At 29.7% G+C, this 22,168-nt stretch overlaps 1 protein-coding gene across 1 annotated transcript in view; it reads left to right on the forward strand.

Annotated features, from left to right (window-relative positions):
* Nucleotides 1-456: 456 nt before the first annotated feature.
* The window catches only part of LOC111619652 (serine/arginine-rich splicing factor 12-like), a 57,717-nt gene continuing 36,005 nt past the window's right edge, over nucleotides 457-22,168 (forward strand). Inside the window, exons 1-2 of the mRNA XM_023361414.1 lie at nucleotides 457-614; nucleotides 19,936-20,040. Of these exons, the coding sequence (XP_023217182.1) occupies nucleotides 550-614; nucleotides 19,936-20,040 (170 nt within the window). The 5' untranslated portion in view covers nucleotides 457-549. The remainder of the gene's footprint in view (nucleotides 615-19,935; nucleotides 20,041-22,168) is intronic.

Raw genomic sequence — 22,168 nt, forward strand, 5'->3', positions numbered from 1 at the left:
ACGAACCAACTCCCAAAAGATTCCTGGGGATTTTTCGACCCGTTCGAATTTGAATCTGGGTCCTCCAGAGCGGTAGGCTGCCATTTTGACCGCTCGGCCATCCGGCCGCGATTCAGCTCACCCTCAGAATAACTATATACGGATGTTATTCTAGAAATATTCTTCCTTTTATGTATTTTATAAGTTTCGGATTTTTAAAAATAATAAATAATTTTTACAAATAAGATAGATTAGATATAATAATCAATTCTGAATATTTGATTTGAATCGATTCATAAAACTGTATTTATCAAACCGAATAATTTTTTTTTCATTTCACTTTATTATACAGTATTGCACGAACTTAAAATAATATTAAAACTTTCCGTTTTAAATTCGTCACAATATATTTAAAAAATTTAAAATATTATTATTGTAATTATAATTTTAAAATAATTTTATTCATTTAATTTTGGGTACGAGACTATACCGTCGTCTCGTGCAGTTCACTTTCGCCATTTTGACATTCGAGCTTTCTTTGTTTGCAGTTACGGCAAAATTCGATGTATAATGTCTCGTTATTCGAGACCTCCAAATTCATCTTTATTTGTCCGAAATGTACCAGATGGTACAAGGTAAGAATATTAATGGTGACGTATTTATAATGTCTTTTTTTTAAAATCACAATTGAAATTGCGTAATTTCGTTTTTCGAATATATTAGACTATTAGAAAAGATATCCAAGATTTCGCTTTATTTCGTGTGCATAACGGATATTTTTGCTTTAATATTTTGATTATTTAACTTTTTAATTAAATGAAATAATATACAATTAACAGAATTACTTTCAAATTTATACTAAAATGAGACTGACAAGTCTTGTAACTTATGAGTATTACACACTGCAAGATCCATCATATTTGTTGTATTTATTATTATATTTGCTGTTTGCATCCAGATGGGATTTCATACTATAATTGAAGAGCAAAAACTGATTATATTTCTTTTTATCAAAACAAAAAATATGTGACAAATTGCTGAAATGGTTAATAAACTTGCAGCATTTAATATACAAGACAAGAGAATTGAATGAAAGAATAGATTTAGTGCAAAGATATTTGGGCTAAATTTATGTGATGAAAGATGGATTATGAGAAAAGGTCCTAAAAATCCCAAGCTGAGTACTCCTAAGTTAGTGAAATTGAAAAGTATTTAGAAAAAAAGTAAGACCAAAAATTAGGAAGAGTGCTAAGAAATGAAAAAGCTAGCAAAAAAAGTCTAACCTTAGAGGAATAAAAGGCTATGATTGAAATTTGCAAAGGAAAATGTAAATAAAGATTCCTTTGTTGTTTAAAATTACTGGAAAATCATAATCTTTAATGATAGTAAATTCAATCTTATGCAGTCAGATGGACATTAAATGTATAGTACTCTTCTCTAACTGTATTTACATAATACACAAACCTCGACACAAAACCCTTTAAAAGTGCATCCTTTTTATTCGCTTTTCCAAATGTTTTCAACCGGTTTGAATGGCTTTCCTCGGGAACAGAAAAATCATATGATTCTAATTTCTATAACGGAATTTGTTTTGAACGTTTTTAAGCGTTTGAATTTTCTTAGATGTCTATTGCACAGGCTAGTACTAAAGAATTACAATCTGTACTGGTTACTTGTACCAATATACACATAAACTATACATACATACATATAATATTATGAATAAACAAATAAGACTAAAAGAGCATAAAAGGAACATACAGAACAAGCAGCCAGTCACTGCACTAGCAATGTTTGTTATAGCATCCGACAGAAGTCGTAGTGGATTGGGAAAGAGCTAAAATAATGCAAAATATCCAGGACAAGAGACACCTCAAATATGCTGAAACGTGGCAAATATACAAGACAAACCAGGAAGGATCAGCAATAAACTTCAGAGTGTGTAGTAAAATCTCAGTGGCAATGAGAGCAGGCATGAATATTTTAGTATAGAAAAAGCAATGAACAGTTAAAAAAGTAGGCACAATGGTGGCCTTCTTTATATTAGCAGTCATGTTAATGTATTTATATACTTATTTACTTACTTATTTTATTTATATTAGAAGTTGTGTTAATGTATTTATTTATTTATTCATGTATTGTATGTATGTATGTATAGTTTATGAATATTGGTACAAGTAACCAGTATAGATTGTAATTCTTTTTGTACAGGCCTTCACAGTAGACATCTAAGAAAATTCAAACTTTTTAAAAGTTTCAAAACAAATTCTGTTATAGAAATCAGAATCATTCGATTTTTCTGTTCCTTACGAAGGCCATTCAAACTGGCCAAAAACATTTGGAAAGGTGAATAAAAAAGCTGCATTTTTAAAGGTTTTTGTGTCAAGGTTTGTATAAATGTATTATGAAAACTGAATGAAAACTTCAAAACTTCCAAGCAAGAACAAAAGATGGTAGAGAAAATATGATTGTGCAGGATTGTATATCTTGGTACAGAGTTGGAAACTTGCATTTTATAGATATGGACAAGTTTGTATCTTAATATTTTGAAAAATAATTTGATGGAAAGTTCTGAAAACATGGTGTTAGGCAATTAATTTCTTCTATCAGGACAACCCCAAAAATAGTATTTAGTCAAAGAATGATTACTATAAAATTGTCTGAAGTTGACTAAAATTTCTTCAGTCATCTGAATTAAATGTTATCAAAAATTTTAGAATAAAACTTCAAAACTGAAATGCAAAAATACTGTGTATCAAAAAGATTTGAAAAAGGCATTAGACAAGCACAAGTGACAATTTGATTCAGTTATAATACAATTCAGTTGGTTTTTATTTTACTTAAATAGTATAAAGAATGTTTTTGAAATTTTTCCTCTGAAATCTTTAGATATACAGTAAGACCCGGCTTAACGCAGGGTGTGTGTTCCTGGGCGACAAAGCACTAAACGAAACAGCGTTAAACAAGGTCATTTTAACACGGAGTAAATAGGGAAAGGGGAACACGCAACCAAATTAATAAACAAATTTGACTTTGGTTTTAAGTTATTTTTATATTAATTTGCATAATAATGTGTGTTACATAATACATAAACATATGCACACAGAAATGTAAAGTTCGTTTTTTGTGATATAGTTGTGTAGTTTCATGTGTTGTTTTTTTTAACCTATTCCATGTTGAAATTTTGTTGATGTTAAGCCTAGCAAAAACATTTTTTTTAAATGTAATTATGGCTACTGTACTGTTAAAAATTATATTTTGAAAGTTCGTTTTAATAAAAAAAAAAAATGTTCCAATGCAGAAATGAGTAAATTTGGGGTCAATTGGTCAAGTCAAACAAGGTCAACATGAAAATACTCTGGAACAACATGTGACAGGTTAAGCAAATGTCGGTAGCAGGAGATCGCATCCAAAATGCCTAGTTTGGCTTTTGCACACTTAAAAATCTGGATCATTTGCTGCAATTTGATCAACGATTTTGGTTATTGTTACCAAACTTTTACTAAGGAAATCTGTAGCAAGTTCTTTGTTTTCCAAATCACTATTTTCCAATTCTACATTAATTCCTTGTTCTTCCAGTTCTTGAATGTTGTCAAGGCAGCAATAGGCTCTTCTCATTGAGAATTCTTGGATACCTTCAGCCATAACTTCTTCCAAGCATTTATTAGTTAATTCTTGCCAAGTGAATTTGATATTGCCTATGGCATCCATGATATATTTTTTCCAAAATTGCACCAAACAAATGTAGATTTAAGGAAAGTACAGTGCTATGACAGATTGCCACATTTTGCTTGTTGGTTTGTGTTTGTAAATAATCGTATTATATATGAATCAATGAAATGCTGTGATAATTTGAATCAGTGTAAATTTTGAGGTTTTTTTTAGGCTTCAAGCAGACCGAGTTATATTGAATTAGCGCTAAGCAGGGTCTTACTGTATATGAATCTTAAAACATTGTCATTTTAAACTCAATAAAGTTTTTATCAATATTTGTGCAACATTTTATATAGTTGTCGTTTTTGAACACTATATAGTTCATATACACAACACAAGGCAATCTTCATTGTAAATTTCAATTTTTGTGTTGTGTGTATGAACTATATAGTGTTCAAAAACAATAAAAATAATCACTAACATGGTTTCAAGAAAGTAAAATCTTATATAGTATTTTGTATAAAAGATGGTTATTGTTAAATTATAGACAAAGCAGTCTCTTACAGAGACATTATTATAATTGTATGTGCTGACATTGTGTTCCAAATGCAAAGAAAAAGGTAATATGTTAAATTGTGAGTTTACATATTAGTACTTTTCATTATAAAATGCTTTGCTTCTATTATAACTTTATAAGAAGTCATAACATTCATTTAAGTACAGTGAGTGATCAGTTAACGAACATAATCTGTTCCAAGACTTTGTTCGCTATCTGAATTGTTCATTAACCAATTATTGATTTACCGTAGGTTTTAATGGGAATTTAATTAATTCATTCTGGAGACCCCAAAAAAATAAATATATACTTTCTTACTACGTTTATTTATATGTAATAATAAAACTACATACATACACAGTCTTGCATATTTATTAGTCATGTNAATTCATTCTGGAGACCCCAAAAAAATAAATATATACTTTCTTACTACGTTTATTTATATGTAATAATAAAACTACATACATACACAGTCTTGCATATTTATTAGTCATGTTTTTTTTTTTTTCTGTTTGAAAGGGTTAAAGAATCTGTCTAATGTTGATTGCTTTTCTCTCTTCACGATTTTGTAAGTAATTAATAGCATTGTAATTGTAGAGATCCCCAAGCCTCAACCTGGTTTGGATGCCATTCTAAGACCGTTGTTCTGACATTATCCCACTTCTTCAAAGGATCTTTAATAACAGCTATTGGCATTAATCCTCTTTTTCAGAAGAAAACATATCTCGCCGAGTTTCTTGGTGTTCTTCATTCAAGAGTTCTTGGCATTCTCCTGTTGTCAGATCCGTTTCAGGTTCCATTATGAACTCTTCGATGTTCTTTATTTCTCAGATGTGATTTTTGTTACTCCTTTAGCTGCTGGAGTCTTCTTGATTATACAGTATTTTTCTTAAATAAGATTGAACTGAGGCCTACTGTAGACCTGTTCACACCATATTGCTCAGCAACATTAGGCATCTTCTGCCCACTCTTTACCTTTGCTATTATACTCTCACCTTTCGAAAAGAAAAACAGGCGCAAAGCTTAATGAGTGCCTACCCGACAGTCTCGCAAATACACAAAAGAATTGTTTTGTCAGAAAAATAAAAGGCTGGAATTACAAGGAAGAATTTCAAAGTTCGGAGGAATACTATCCGATCAGTTATATACTGGCTTGAGCGTTGATGTCAATGTCTCAATTGTCATCACACAGTCCGAAAAGTTTCAGATTGTTGCCCAAACACAAGGGAAGACCAATCGGTATTTATTATTTTACGTCACTTCTTCTTGTGTTTGTTCTGTGGGGTGTTCGTTGTCCGAACATAAAAATCTTTCACGAAAGTGTTCATTATCCAATTTGTTTGTTATCCTATCTGTTCATTAACTGATCACCCACTGTACTATATTAAATGATGAAATGAATTATAGAAGAATGTGCATTATGTATTCTTTCAAGATATTATCAAAAGAATATATGTTTGATCAAGTAAGGAAATTTATGAAATATGATAAACTTTAGGCCAGGAACACACATGCATAAAATTGTGTGGTAGAAAACTGAATCAGAAATCAGCTTTCGGCTCAGTTTCTGTTTTACGCTTTTATGCCAGAACACACATACATAAAAATTCTGGCCAAATAGGAAATGCCACTGCCACTAACAGTGCTACATTTTATTAATTTCTTTCTCTCATATATCTATGCCATTGTACCTTCCATTTTTTTCTCCACTTCCTCTGCTATACTATATAAAATTTAAATTAATAGATTTGTATTCCAATTCAAATAAAGAACATGGGATCTAAATACTAGGCCTCTATATCAGTTCTACTAGATCTACCTGTTGTTTGAAATTTAGCACCTATAGCCATCCACAAATGTTTAAATACAGTGTCTTTATACATGGCACTGATGTGGTTGAACGGATTCGATAAACTCTTCTATTTCATTTATTTTTTGTTTTTTCGAGATTATCACAATCGTAGAGTTAACCCTCATTGCCGCCATTGTTAGAATAAAAACCACATGTCTACTTTGATGTCACAAAAAAGACTTCTCTCTATTGGAGAAATGTTGGCGTAAAAAGTAGACATACGCTCTACTCTTTTTTCAGTTACTTACTTACTTACTTATTCTTTATTAGGCACCGTGCAGGTGCATTCCCAGTACCGTATTATACATAGCTGAGAAATATATATACAATTTTTTATATGAAAATATAATTTACAAATGATAAAACCGCTTGACAAATTGTAGGAAGACAAAGTAAAGAAGTTGTACAATATCAGTATGAATTTTACAAATTGATACCGTGGTAATGAATAGAAATGGTTATACATGTGTTGGGTGTACCAATATAGATATAATCTTACAGCTTGTCATGCAGGTTATTAAAAAGAAAGTACAGTACATAAGATAAAATAGAGGTGAACGAAAATTAACTAAAACTAACTTAAAACTAAACTTATGACTATCTTAAAACTAAACTTATGCTATATAACAATAAACTGAGCGTGTTGCATGTTGAGCGTGTGCATAACTAAAACTAACTTAAAACTAAACTTATGACTATCTTAAAACTAAACTTATGCTATATAACAATAAACTTAGCGTGTTGTATTCTAATCGTAATATAAACAGAATGTTATGAAATCTTCTGAAGCCGAGTGTCCACAGCACAGTTTTTCTAGTTTGGTGATAAGTTTTGTTGAAGCTCATCAATGTTGAAGCCGTGTATAGTTCATAACAGATGTTTAGATAACACAGACTATCGACCATCACTAGTTTATGGAACCAAGTTGCATGTTGCACAGTTTTTTCCTGATTGGATGGTGTATTCTTATCACACAGATGTTTAGATCACTCAGACTATCAACCAGCAAAAGTTTATGGAGCCAAGTCGCAAAGTTGAACACTGCTTTTCTAATCCAAAGGCTGTATCCAAATGTCATGTCCTTTCTCAAATGGAGAAAACACATATTGCAGCAGAGGCGTAGAGAAAGCAAACGGTTTAGAATAAGAACGGCTTTTTTCAGTTATGTTTCAGCCAAAATTTCAGAAAAATTTTTATGCTTTCTGTTTTATGCTAGATTTTACGCCGAATTTTACGCATGTTTGTTCCTGGCCTTAGACAACAGTTAGTAGTTGAAAATTATTTAACCTCCTCAACAATCCCATTTTCAAAATATAACAAGTGTAACAAATTATTGCACAAATGCCATCAAGGTCAATGCTAGACTATTTATAATCATTTAAATATGATGGAAAATACCAAACTGCAAACTTGCTAATATTTGAATTTTTGTTGTAAAATCTCATGCATAAGAAACATTTTAAGTGATTGTTTTGAATTATATTGTTCTAAATATATATTTATAAACAAATTTGTTAAAAAAATACAATAATACTGATATACTTATAATAAACTTTTCAAAAATTAGATTATACTCTCATATATAAAAATGATTTTGAAGGTATTATAGGATTATTCTAAATTATAATCAGGTTTTGTCATATAATTTTCCAACCAGAAATAAAATTATTTGCAGAATAGGAAAGTGTAATTCAAAAAGTTTTATTATGTATAGAATCAGCATGTGTGTTTACAAGCAATGCTTGATTTTCCACCAAATGTTCAAAAGCATTTATAGTCTAACTGTATCTCAGCAACAATTTTGAGCATCAGTTTGAGGAAAGTTGTAAAGGTCTTATAAACAATATCCATGCTCAACCCAGCACCCGGGAAAACGCTTGTCAAACATTCTCAGATAAATTCTCAATGTGCAAACATTTGACTGATGATTTCCCAACTGAGGTAACAGATACTACTATAGAAGGTCCAGATAGGTTACCACTGTCACTGTTTTTTCTTTCATATTCTGTGAGCTGGTTTATTTTGTTACTTTCAATTGGAAAATTCTAGAATATGGAATCCCCAACAATAACACAGGTCAACAAAAAAAAATTTTTTTTTGGTGCCTAGGATTTTAACTGATTTTAGCTATATTTGGGTCGCTGAATCCAAATATGAAATCAGTTTTTCTCTATCAGCTCCACTTTTTTAGTATCAGGTCTGTAAAACTTGTACAGAACATTTACGACAGTGGACTAATGGGAAAAGAAAAAGTCTGAAATTTGGCGTACCAATGGTTTGGAGAGAACCCAAAAATCACTTTGATGACTGTTATTTCTGTCTAGTAAATATTAATGGAATCAATCGTAACAACTGTAGCAAGTGGACTTATCCTGATTTAGTCTCTGCAAGACGCCCGGTCCCTCACTCACAGGCCGTCTTGCCTTCTGCCATGTCTCCTCAACAGTTGTTATATTTTGGAAGATGAATATGTGCAATGGTCTCTGCCTCTCTGCCACTCAGTTTCCACCACTTGATGTGTGGTGGGCCGGCTCGATCTTCATCAGGCAGTTTCGGCGGGTTGATGCGAAGCATTGCGATGACGGGTCAGTGTTGTGCAGCCACTGTCTCATATGGCATGACCTTTGCGTCAATGACAGAGTGTAGGTCAAGTCGTCGGACTAAGACACAGTCGATCTGTGACATTGTGTATCCACTGTAGAAAGTGGGCCGTTGTGACAGTCGTTTCTTGAACCAGGTGTTGGTGAGGACAAGATCATGGGAATCAGCAAGGTCAAGCACGCATTCACCATCGTCATTGCATTGACCAAAGCCCCAGCCACCATGACATCGGCTTCTATCAGCAGTCTCCCCAACATGGCCATTGAAGTCATCACCAACAATGACGTAATCTGTAGTTAGCACATTACGCATCTGGTCGTCAAGCAGCTGCCAGAATGCATCCTTCTTGGACTCCAGTCGCCCAGTTTGCAGCGCATAAGCAGTAAAAGCATGGATAGTCCTGTGCGGTGTCACGATGACAATCTTCATGAGACAGTCATTGTATTGATGGACTGATTGAACTGCATTACAAATTCGTTCTGAGATGGCGATGCCTACGCCACTGTGGAGTGTGAGGGCTGCCAAAGTAGATCAGCTTGTAGCCATGTTCCTTCCGCTCTTGCTCCATGTCACATGACTTTTCCCCACTCCATCTGGTTTCCTGTAGTGCGCAAATGTCTATGTGTCGCCTCCACAGGGCCGTGCAACAAACTCGCACCTTGCATACATCATACNTCATTTGTTGCAGTTGTCAGAAATTTTCTAGGCAAACGCAAAGCTGAAAATTATGTTGAACTGGTAAACGAGATGCTTAACAGTTTCAAATCCCTTGGGTGTAATATGAGTATTAAGGTGCACTATTTACACAGTCACTTAGACCATTTTCCTGAAAATTTAGGAGACACCCGTGAAGAACAAGGTGAAAGATTTCACCAGGATATTAAAACTATGGAGGACCGCTACCAAGGAAGATGGGATATGCATATGATGGCAAAGTTTAAAAAGGGATTGCTCCAAAATACATTCACGAAAGTCACGGAAAAGAAGCTTCCTCAATGTGTAACTGTTTAGTTTTATTGATGACTTTTTCCTCTATCTTTGTATAGAATAATATTTGCATAATATAATAATAAAAATTCCATGTTTAGTTTTTTCACTTGATCCATGGATTTAACTTAAGATATTGAAACATATATTTTGCTAAAGTGCTATATCTTAAAAATTAGAGCTCCTAGGCAAAAACTAATGCCATATTTGAATTCAGGACATCAAATTCATATGAAATCAGCTCAAAATACCTGGGCACCAAAACCACTGTTGACCTGTGTAATTAAAAATCACTACATTCAAGAAATAAAAAATATTAGCATGTTATTTAAGTGGTTTATGGTATATTTTTACTGTGTTGCATGCAGAACTATTTTTTGAATAATTGAAAGGAAAGACATTTTAAAATCTTTACAGTGGTTCAAAGTTATAGAACTTAAAATAAGAAATTACCAAGAATGACACAAAAGCAGAATTATTAAAAATTATGGTTTTTTTCCCTTCCTATTTCAAGTTATCAATTTAAAGAAAATGGTACAGAAAAAAATTTTAGAACATTGATTTAATTTTATTTTCATTATATAATTTATAGGAAAAAAATGTGAAAATTGCTATGTTTAATGAAAAATATATTTTGTTTCTTATTTTTCTTGTCATTTTCATTTTATACATAGAAATCTTTTTGGGAATTTACAGCATTATAACAACCTTGCCTTTAAAGCTTTTTATAACAAATTAATATTTAAGTGAATTGTGTAACACACACTTTTGAAACCAAATAGCTATAGCTTAGCTTAATTGTATAATGCAAACAAATTTTTTATAATAGCATATACAAAGCACAATAACTGATCTCAACAGTGACTCAAAAAAATGTTTTTTATAATTTTGTTTACTTTTTTAAACTATAAAAGAAAAGTAACAAGTGAAAAACAACAGCAGTTGATGATTAAAAAAAAGACTTAGAAGAATATCATGGATTAAATATTAGTGAAATATTAGGAATATGGGTTCTTTTTGGTTAATGGTACATTAGAAGACTATCGCATTTAACAATTTAGCCCATGCGACTGTACCAGCTTTGAGTAGCCCACTTGACTGTTTGTGGAGTATTTGATGTTATATAGTTTTAGGGGGTGTGGGGCTCACCCCCACCCAGGCGCTGAGGTGCAGGCAATAGTGAGCACTGATGCATGTCTACATGCAAAGCATGTAAAAAAAAGGTGGTAGTCTATGTGTTTAAAACTGACCTTTGGAGACAAATATCTCACAGAAGGTCAACAATTCTGGGTGGTGTGAAATTCTTCATTCAGAGCTTGAATCTTGCATGTTGCTGTACATATCAGTTGGTGTCCCGTTAACTAAAAAGTACCAGAATATGTTGAAATGTAATGGATTAAGAGCAGCAGTTAAAATAAAAAATGCCCTTACTAACTAAAAGGCACAGGGAACTTAGATTTTAATTTGCAGAGAAGTATAAAAATTGGACTGTGAATGATTGGAGACAGTAATTTTCTTAGATGAAACAAAAATTTACTGTTTAGGAAATGATGGATGCAAATGGTGTTGGAAAAATAAAAATTCAGTTAGTTTCATGTGTTACAACTGTAAAATCCCACACAAAAAATGTGTTACAACTGTAAAATCCGTGTTTTACAGTTGTATATTATTACAGTTGTCCGTGTTTATATCTTTTAAAAAAAAGATGATTTAATAGGAATATTACAGTTGTATAAATTAAAACCAAAAAATATTATTTTTCAACAGGATGATGATCCTAAACATGTGACTAAATTCACTAAAACCTTGCTTCAGGTTTCAATGTTTTAATAATGGTCGGTATAAGACATGAACTGACCCAGCAATGAGCAAGTTTACAGAACTGTTACTAGGGGACGCTGATATCATCAAACAAAGAATTTTTGAATCGAAGAAAGTCGAGCCAAGGGTGTTGATGTGAATTTTATGACTCTTCATTGCAGGGAATCCATGTAGTTTCCAGGTGCTAGAGTGCACTCAGATACTAAAAAATTCATTAATGATGGTTAATTATGATTAATGTTTAATATATTCATCAAAATATAGAATGCTTTTTTGTATTCATAAAGTATAAATAAAAATAATGTATTTTAAGTATGCTTATATTTAAAAAAAAACCTGAAATTTAAAATCCATGAAATATGCTAGTTTAAATTTTGATAAGATGCAAGTAAGAAATATGTTTATATAAATTTTGGCAATATTTTTGTATTATTTTGATTTGAATTAGTAGCAAGGTAGAGGCCGAAGTTTTAAACACGAAAATGTGTACGTTGGACATTTCAGCACCGCTTTCCTGTAAGCCTGGAAGTTTGACAGTGGTGTTTGGAATGTCGAGTATGATTCCACTGACTATTCAAACACCATTGTCAGACTTCTAGGCTTACAGGAAAGCACTGCTGAACGTCTGACGTACACGTTTTCGCGTTTAAAACTTTGGCCTCAACCTTGCTAGTAATTCCAATATTTACACACAAAAAATAATTAAAGTAATTGCCCATTTATTTCTAGTTATATAAACAGAACATTGTGCACTAAAATATAGTTCTCATAAATGAATACAGTAAAGTCCCATAAACTGAACTTAATATGGACTGAGAAGGTGACAAGTTACCAAAAATGAAGAGTTTTGTGTATAGTGATGATGCTGGTCTAAATAGTGGCATTTTCATAAATGTATTATATGTGCAAATTCTTATATGTAGTAACTAAGCACCAAGAGTGACTATTTTTTTTTTTTTTTTTTAGTTAAATTTTAATTACAAAAATATTGACTATTTGGTGACTACTTTTAAGTTAGTGACATTCGTGTTGTGGAATTTTCAGTGGCACCTTGGAAAATGGGTTATATTCTTTGTTAACAAGTGGAATTGATGCTATTGTTGAAGTGTTGCCAGTGAAGAACAATAACTTACTTGACATAGCATTAAGTTATAGGGGTAAAAATTAGGTTGTAAATTTTTCTTTTCAAATGACATGATAAATTTTATGGAATGTTGAGTTATCAAGAGTTGAGTTTCTGGGACTCTGCTATAATTTTGAAATTTATGGGATTTCCTCACATGATGATTTTTATTTACAGTACATTGTAACAGTGCTGAATTAATGCAATCTTTTTTGAGATAGACTAAACACAATCTTTGATTACTACTGGAACTGAAGAAACAAAATATAAATTATAGTGATATAGTATATATAGAAATACTGTCTTCCTGTATATAATTTTAAATAGTTTTAGAAAAATTATATCAAGTAGTTACAACTAAAATCTTTGTCCTACAAATACTTTTGTACCATAATCCTTCAATTTCATATTTAAAGTACTTAAAAGTAGACAAAATGTTTCTTCATTGATTGAAATCTATTTTGGACACAAAGGTACTGTACTCAGTGTTTTGTAAATGGATCTAAAAATATGATAAAATAGTCAGTTTGGCAAAGACTCAAATATTAAATTCTTATTTCATGCCATTCAACTACATGGTAATTAAAAATGTAGAATGTTTTAAGAAAATAAGCTACTCACAGATCCCTCAAAAAGAATAGTTGATTATATTGTGTGTGTAGCAGTTAATGATAATTATACATATAAAAAGATTTGTTGGTCTGATGATAATCTATTCGTTCGAGACTGCATAGTATTAATACTTTTCAAACTTAGTATAAACGAACACACTTTTCAAATATTTTTGAATTAGCCTATATCTATATAGGCTAATTCAAAAATATTTGAAAACAGTGTTTGTTTGTACTAAGCGTTCGATTTATACAGTTTTTTTATCTTTTATTTTGCTTTTTCTTATTTCTTTGTCTTGAGAAAGGTCATTTAACATGATCGAAAACATTTGAAGTAATAAACTTCGGTTGCAAGATATTTTAGTAAGTCTTTTGGTATGATAATCTATGATGAATATTGAAAACATGGAACATAATTTCTTGTGATTTATAAACAAACTACAGAAATATTATATTTTAAGCAATTCAGATAAAGTTGAAAATGACAAAAATTTGAGTTTTAAGATGAATTTTATACCAAAGCAGTAATCTCAAAGTTGTGTATAATTTGAATTAAATTTGTTCTCTGTTGTTATAACAACTGGATAATAGAATGTTGTCAACATAAAGCTGTTCTTGAGAAATCTCATCGTACATTTATGCAAATAAGATGATGATAAATTATAGATTTTTCAGATTTTATTTTTAATATATATGTTTGAAAATTCAATTATTATAAGCATAATTATTTATATAGTATGAATATAATAATTTAAAATAGACCATATTGAATATTTGATAGAAAAATTTTAATCATTTAATTCTGCATTAATATAATTTGATATATTATTTGATTTAATGCATAGATCCTATTAATATTTTTTTTAGTAATATGTGATTTTTTATATTTACTTTAGTTGCATTTTGAGACAGTGATACTATTTTATATATATCTTTTAGAAACAGATGTAAAATCCATTTTTTATATATTTTTGAATATATACAAATTCAAAAACTTTGTTAAGCATCAGCATTTTTATAAGTAACTTATTACAGAAGTTTGAATGTAAACTTTTAAATATTTACCAAATATAATGCAGAATTCCTTTATTGTATAATTTAAAGTTTATCATCTTAGTATTGCATTACGTACTGTACATAGTAATTATAATATCCAGATTTTTACTATTTAGATCTGCATTGGATAAATTGAGTTGCACATGATGAAGCAATCATAAAATTTTAATAAATGTAAATAAAAATGTATATACAGAGTACCAAAATAATTAAAATTTTATTTTTAATTTTACTCAGATATATTAAATATAAAATATAAAGAAAATTTTAAAGTTTAAGAATGTTCTAATAGCAGATCTTGAAGTATCTATAAATGTAAATTAAAAAATTTAAATAATTGATATATTAATCCAGTAAATGTGTTAATATTTAATTTTAAAAAATTAATATGGGCTAAAATATGACTTATTTTTGCCAGAAACATTTAACATTCTTAAACTCTTTAAAATTAATAGCATAAAAAACTTATGCTAGTCATTATTAATAATTACTGTTAAAAATAATCATAAATATGTATTAGTAATTAATTGTCTAAAGTATTGTAAANTTTTATGCGGATGTCTTATTTTCGGGGAAACACGATTTGTTTTGAAAAATATTTTCTTAAACTTATTACGCAGTAATAAGTTTAACAAATTCTAATTTTAGAATGCTTTAGAAATGATCATTAATCAATTGTGTAAAATACTACAATAGGAATAGGAAGTTGTTCTATAATCTATAAATGTTGAAATCATGAGATTTTTTTCAGATTGAAGAAAAGATAGTATTTGTATTTTAATTACTAATAAAAAGTTTTTTGTTAATAAATAGGATTCTTGTATATTTTGATTTGTGAAAATTTTTTTCATTCCTTCTGTTTTACTTTCACTATGCCATATTGGAATTTTATATACAGTAGTCACTGTTTGTTGTAATCACTTTGGGACTTGCCTATGCCTATAACAAATTAATATTTATAAATAAGTTATAATATCTTGTTGTAAAAGCAATTAGAATACATCAGCAAAAATTCTAGTTTTATTGAATCAGATACAGTAAACTTCTCTAACTCAAATGTCTGTAACTCAAATATTTCTTGAACTGAAAGAAAATGAAGCACTTGGTAGGTCTCAATAGAATAGCATAGGAATTTAATGTCTCAGCTTGAATTTCTTAAATCAAATTTTTTCCAAGTCGGAGTTTTTCACAGTCCCCAGACACTGATTTATGTTACTTTCAACTTCCCTGGCTCAAATTTTAATATCTATTTTATCCAAAGTGATCTTAATTATTGGATTTCTGTGAAATTTTCAAATGGTATTTACTCTACAACTTTCAGACAATGTAGATGTACAGTACCTGCAAAACTGTTCAGTTCCATTAGTTACATTGAACATTTTGCTGAAAGTCATTATGCAGGGTAAAAAAAAACTATTGAAGATTATATAATGCAAGAGAGGTAAAGATACAAATATTCAGAATTGGCATTTTTTACTCTATTTTTCTTTAGATAACTCTGAAGTTTTTTCCTGCCCCTTGGAGCTTTGAGTTAGAGAAGTTTTACTATAATTTAAAACTGTTAAAACATGTTAAAATAAATTTAATAGTTACCATATTTTTATGGCATATAAGATACAACTTTAGTCTCAAAAAAATATGTATGCATCTTATATGTGAAGTTGCAGTAGTCTAATAAATTTCCCAAACTGCCTTCATATGCTACAGTACATCTGTTTAGCTCAATAAAGAGTTATTGTTTAATAAAACTTTATTTTTATTATTAGTAGATGTTTCTGTTGAATTTTAATGATTTTTATTAAAAAGGGGGGATTATGAGATGGAACAAATGTTAATTATAAATGACTTCTTTTGAACTCCTCTCGTAACTCCCTGATAAGTGAAAATGTGCATTCTAATTTTACTTTTTTTAATCAAAATACAGCAAAAAATTTTGGGGCTGAATGCAGAAGGTGCAATATGGCTTGAATACACTAAAAACCAGTACTACTATTCCTAAATATTCTGAGCTGAAATATGGGTGTATCTTATATAATAAGGTAACTTAAAAAGCTTATTAATTTTTGATACACTAGTATCTAACAGGTGCATTTTTTGTTTTTGGTTTCTTTTCAATGAACATTACTAAATCTAAGTTAGTTTAGTTTTGCTATCTTTTCTAGTTCAGTTCCTCTTGCAAATTATATTTTTGTTTTTTTCTCTGCTGATGTTTTAATTTTTTTTTTTTTTTTAAATCTTGTACAGAACTGGCTATGAAATTTTTCTCTACAACAGCATAGGTACAGTACAAAACATGTCCAAATGTGCAAATTAAGTTTAGGAGAAATTAAAACAATTTCAGAGAAATTTGTCATAGAAAACTATGGCATGGCAATAACTGCAAAAATGTTTTCAAAAAATTAGTAACCTGGAGTAGTATCTTGACTGGGCCTATAGACATTAATTGGGCAAATTTACCAAAATGCAGGGAGAGGCTGTTTTAAAAGTGAAATTTGAATGTTCACTATTTAAGTGACTTGTTTAAAAAAAATTAAGCATTTACAGATAATATGAATGTGAGAGGCAAGTGAGGGATGAATTAGTCTGGCTTACCAAATCATGTTTGAATGTTTTTGAAATACCAAAACTGAGAAAAATTGATTTTCTTTTTCAGTTTTTTTTTTTTTGTGTGAACTTAAAAAAGAAAATCCATTTTTATTTTGAAATATCTTCAACGCTATTCAATGGATGAAATTTTAATATTTTTGTAATAAATTTTTTAAAATTTTATCAGCTTGAATTAAACTGAAATGTTTGTTTCTTGTGTGAAAAATTTGAAAATTAATGAAGTGCACTTAAAAACTTTCTGAATTGCCTTGATTAAATACCTAAACAGAAGTTTATTATTTTATATACATACATTTTCTTAGAGAAATTTTAATATTGTTTTAAAATTTGTTGTAAAATTAAAAAAAGAAAAGTAATGAAAAGGCTGTCAAAAATCAAATTTGTTACCTTTTTGAAAAAATTAGATCCTTTCTTAAATAATTTTTCAGAAAAAGTTACTTGACCATTGTTGCCATATATTTTGTTTTTAGATTTTAAAAAACTCATTAATCTGTATCCCGAGCTAAAAATAAGTTATCCATTTTTGGGATTGGTGATGATGCCTTAATGGTATCCATTTTATTTCCATTAATCAATGTATTATATCAAGTTTATAATTGAATGTTTATATATTACTCTATGATGATGTGCTTAAATTAAAGCATTTTTCTGAGTTAAAAATTTTTAATTTATTAGTTTATTATTGTGCAGTAAATTGTGTAAGCTATTTTGTCACTTGTATGATTTAATTAAAGTATTTCAAACTATGTAGTAATTATTACTAATTGATTCATAAAATGTTTTATTTTGTCTACTTGTATACAATAGTTTTGAGGAAATAAGTAACAACAACTAGGAATTGAAATTTAAATCACGATACTGAACAAAGTATTGAGGATAGGATTAAAACGAATATTTAATGTGTTAAGAGTAAACATCTTATGCAATTGGATGATTTTAATTGATTCTGACCATTTTTATTAGAATGACATGGTAGAATTGTTATTGACTAGTATATGTTTTAAGAGTTATTGATTATGATGATGATAATAATAATAATAACTCTCCCATGGTCACCACCTGGTTGTGGTGGGAGAGCCCAGTAATTTTACTGATCTATAGGGCAATGCAGGCTGGAGCACAAGCTCCTGGTAGGGACACCCATGCCAGTAAGGTCTAAGGGGAGAAATGAAGCTGTGTGTGACCACACCACATTCTATGGAGATATTTATCATGGTAGTAACCAGATCAAAGTGTGATACCGGCTCGGACGTTGCCCAGGTTAACAAGATCCACGTTCATGGGTTAGGCAGAGGCTCACGTTCGAAAAATAGGCCACAGTCTCCCTTGGTATCCTTGGTATTGGCGGTGGCGAAAGCAGTGCTGGCCCAAGCATGGCTACTGCAGGCCCCTCAACAGATGTGAGGAATCAACCTAGCCTTGGTGTTTCTGTGGCAATGCATCCACAGATCACAAAGACTGGAAAACCGTGCCAACGGATGAAATGGACAATAGAAATGAACAAGTTTATCATCCGTACTTACTACACCATCACAAGACTCGAAACAAACATGACAGCATACAGACAACATCTACACCATAGATTCACACAACAATATCCTCACCTCACTGTCACCGAACAAAGAACTGTTGATCAAAAAAGAACAATTATACACAACAACCTTATCCCACAAACAACACTTGAACTTATCAAACAGCAGGTTCCTGATCAAATACATCAACAGACAGAAACATTTAACATTATTAATGAAGATCACGTAACCTGTCAGGATAGTGCAGCAACAAGAATTGATAATAGCACACATACAACTACCACTAATGATACTACAGGCACTTCCTCATCCATCACTAATAACATAGACTTAGAATTAGTTAATACACTCTCACTTATATTTCAGGAAACACTCACTAGATTTTGAAATAAAAAGAGATTTTCTTCCTTTTTTTAAAAGGTCTGAGATCTGTTTAACTTTTTTATACATACCAAAACTTCAGATTGTTGTTCAAAACTATTTCATCTTTCAAAAAATATCCCATATTGTGTCTGCTGATGGGCAAATGATTTGGTGGTACTTGTTACCTTTGCTAAAAGAAGTATTAAAGAAGCTTAATTAGCAATGTATGCAATAATGAAAACAAAATGAGCTGTTATACAAAATGCTAGCTAATAATATCAAATACTTGTTTTAAAAAAAAATCTGATAATTGGTCAATCACTGTCTGTGTATACGTTTTAAATTTTTGTAAAATTTATAAATTATAGCTTTGGTGATACATATATATTTTTAAAAAATAAGTTTATTCAATTAAATTATTAATTATTATTATTAATTATTCAATTAAATTAAAGTTTTATTGAGCTTTTAAAATAGTATTGGGTGAGAGCAAGAAAATAGTTATTCTGTGGATATAGTTTTTATATTTAGAGCAAAAGCAAAGAAATCAGAATACAAATTTGTTGTTTTCAAAAAATAAAATTGATATTACTACATATTTTAATGTAATATTAAGTATATCAAATATAGTATAAAAAGCTTTTAAATATATACTTAACATTCAAGTCTATAGTACAATAGAACTACAGAACAAATTATTTAATCAATAAATATGCATGTATATATATACTATATATTTATTTATTAAATAATTTGTTCTGTAGTTCTATTTGGTTTTTTATTCATATATAACTTCAGTAATCCAAACAATCTCAAGTAATAGTTACTTTGAATTAGTGTGTACTATCATAGCAATTATATTTTCTATCTAGTAAATTTAGTAAATTCTGCTTAGAAGATAATGTATTTATTTTGTATAACTTTGCAATTTTCATTAAAAAATATTAGTTTTGTCTTAGTGTGTAACACAAAAAATTGTAAATTATCTTTGATGCTCTGTATATACATACATGTAAATGATTTTGAATGCTATTCTTCATATTACATCCATTTTATAACAATATCAATTAAAGATTTTATGAATGGGCATTTAAAAATTCTTAATTTCAAAATTAATGCTGATTTTTTTCCCATCATACATTAATCTAAAGTTCTTATTTAAGTTTTCTAAACAATTGCTTATTTTGATTCAGACCTGAAGAATTAAGAAGTCTTTTTGCTAAATATGGTCCCATAACTGATGTCTACATACCTTTGGATTACTACACCCGTAGAACCAGGGGTTTTGCTTATATTCAATATCCTTTAGCAAAATTGAACCATCCAAATGCATATTTTTATTATTATTAGAAAGTCAATGTTAAAAATCTTAACCCATGGTGAAGAATTTAATTAGAATTTAATTAATAACTTAACAAAAGCATATATCTAATAAAATTTTTAGTTATAAGTTTTCAAAAACTGTTAAAAAAGTTAAGAAACTAGGTTTATCTGAATTTATAAAATATAAATAGTTTAAATTTTATGCAAAAAACTACAAATGTCTCCTTTCTGCACCTTGCTCTATCACTGTACCATTTATCGTAACATTTTTATCAGTCGTGTTTAAATTTCATTTTGATTAACCTATATTAACAATTTATCTTTAATTATTCTGTTAGAATTGACATCCAAGAAAGTAACAAGTATGTCAAGTAACTAAAGGCAAAATGGGTTTAAAACAAAGATTCAAGTCGTTGGAGAAAGAAACAAGGGTTCAAGCAAGAGCTGAATCCCATGTACAAAGACACCAGTCAAGTACAGCTAATTTCATTTAAGTTTGCATGGCAAGGGTTTATGTCTTCCAAAGCATGTAAAGTTTCAAGCCATGGCAACAGAAATACAAAAGAGAATTGAAAAAGTCATTCATTTTGAAACACAAGCAAGGGCTTCATTGGATGAAAAAAAGGTCAAGTGTTTCAGGTATTGTACAGCTATGTGCACAGAACATGCAAAACATATCCATTTATTCAGGAAAACTCATATGCTTTTCATGTACACTCTAATTTTAATTTATTGGTGATGGAGTTTGTGGATTTTGGAAGAGAATTTTGTGTGGCTAGGTCTTACATTTTAAAATTAAGTTTAATCTGGAATCATATTTGGATTTAGTAATTAAAACATTACATGCTAAATGATACAGCAAATTTCATATTAAAAATTAATTTATAACAAATATTTTGAAAAATTTTATATTTCATTTATACCAATAATTCCTAAACGTTTTGTGCTAGCATCTCTCTTGTGAAAAATTTTTCATTCCATATCTTGTAACATAATCTAAATTATTATTTTCTGTAGTAAGTGTTATACTTGTTTAACTTTAAAAATTTATGTTTCATAATATAATGGAAATAAAAGGAATGAACACGTGGAGTAAAAATAATTATTCATATGACAGATAGGACAGGTAGTTTCTTGGTATGAAGTTATTAAAATGTGATGTCATTAATGATATTGTCATTCATTTCATTCTCAGTTAGCTGAATTTGAAATTGATATTTTGTCTTTAACAACTACAGGAAAAGTCTTGCTTCACAGAAAGATGATATTGAAAATGTTAAAGAATTTAAAATGTAATTCATATTTGCAATTATTAAAACTGTTGCACATATCTGATTTCAGAATTCACATCAGACAGATTTCAACAGATAAACAGATTTATTATATTTATTGAATGCTTTTATTAATATGAACTGTCAGAAAATTAGATAAATTTTGAACAATTATATTAGGTTGCATTTTGAACAATTATATTGCAGAATCTTAAATTTTGATTCTGTTAAATTATAATAAACTTTAAAATCAAATTTTATTGTTAAATACATCTATTTTATTATATACTGGCTGTTACCCGTGGCTTCGCTCGTGCGGATTTTGCAAGCAAACCCATTTATATTCAGTATTTCAACAACCATAGTAATTGTTATTTAACACCTACTGCTGAGAATGATGAGAATTGCTGAGAATCAAACAAACTGTTTTTAATTTGATAAATTTTCTGGAACATTTACAATCGTTCTATAATTGAACCAATATGCAAAAAGAAATTTGAATTTAAAACGGTTTGAACATTTGGTTAAAATATCAAAATATATAAAAAATATTTATAACAATGTCTGAAATGTTATTAATTTATACCCCTAAGTACTCAATGAAGACTAAACGTAATTAAAAACAAAAAAATCACATCTAAAATAGTACAGTAGAAGCCTTTCTTCAGGTTAAGCCTTAATGCTTTCCCTCTCCCCCTGTGGGAAAATTTTGAAAAATCCCTTCTTAGTGTGCATTTTCATGACATACCCTTTGTACCAAATTTCACCTCTAGGTGAAATTTGGTACAAAGGGTATGTCATGAAAATGCTATTTTCATGGGGTATTTCCAGA

Source organism: Centruroides sculpturatus, unplaced genomic scaffold (assembly GCF_000671375.1).
Source record: "Centruroides sculpturatus isolate CEXI.00-Female unplaced genomic scaffold, Cexi_2.0 scaffold25, whole genome shotgun sequence".
In the NCBI taxonomy this organism is placed as follows: domain Eukaryota; kingdom Metazoa; phylum Arthropoda; class Arachnida; order Scorpiones; family Buthidae; genus Centruroides; species Centruroides sculpturatus.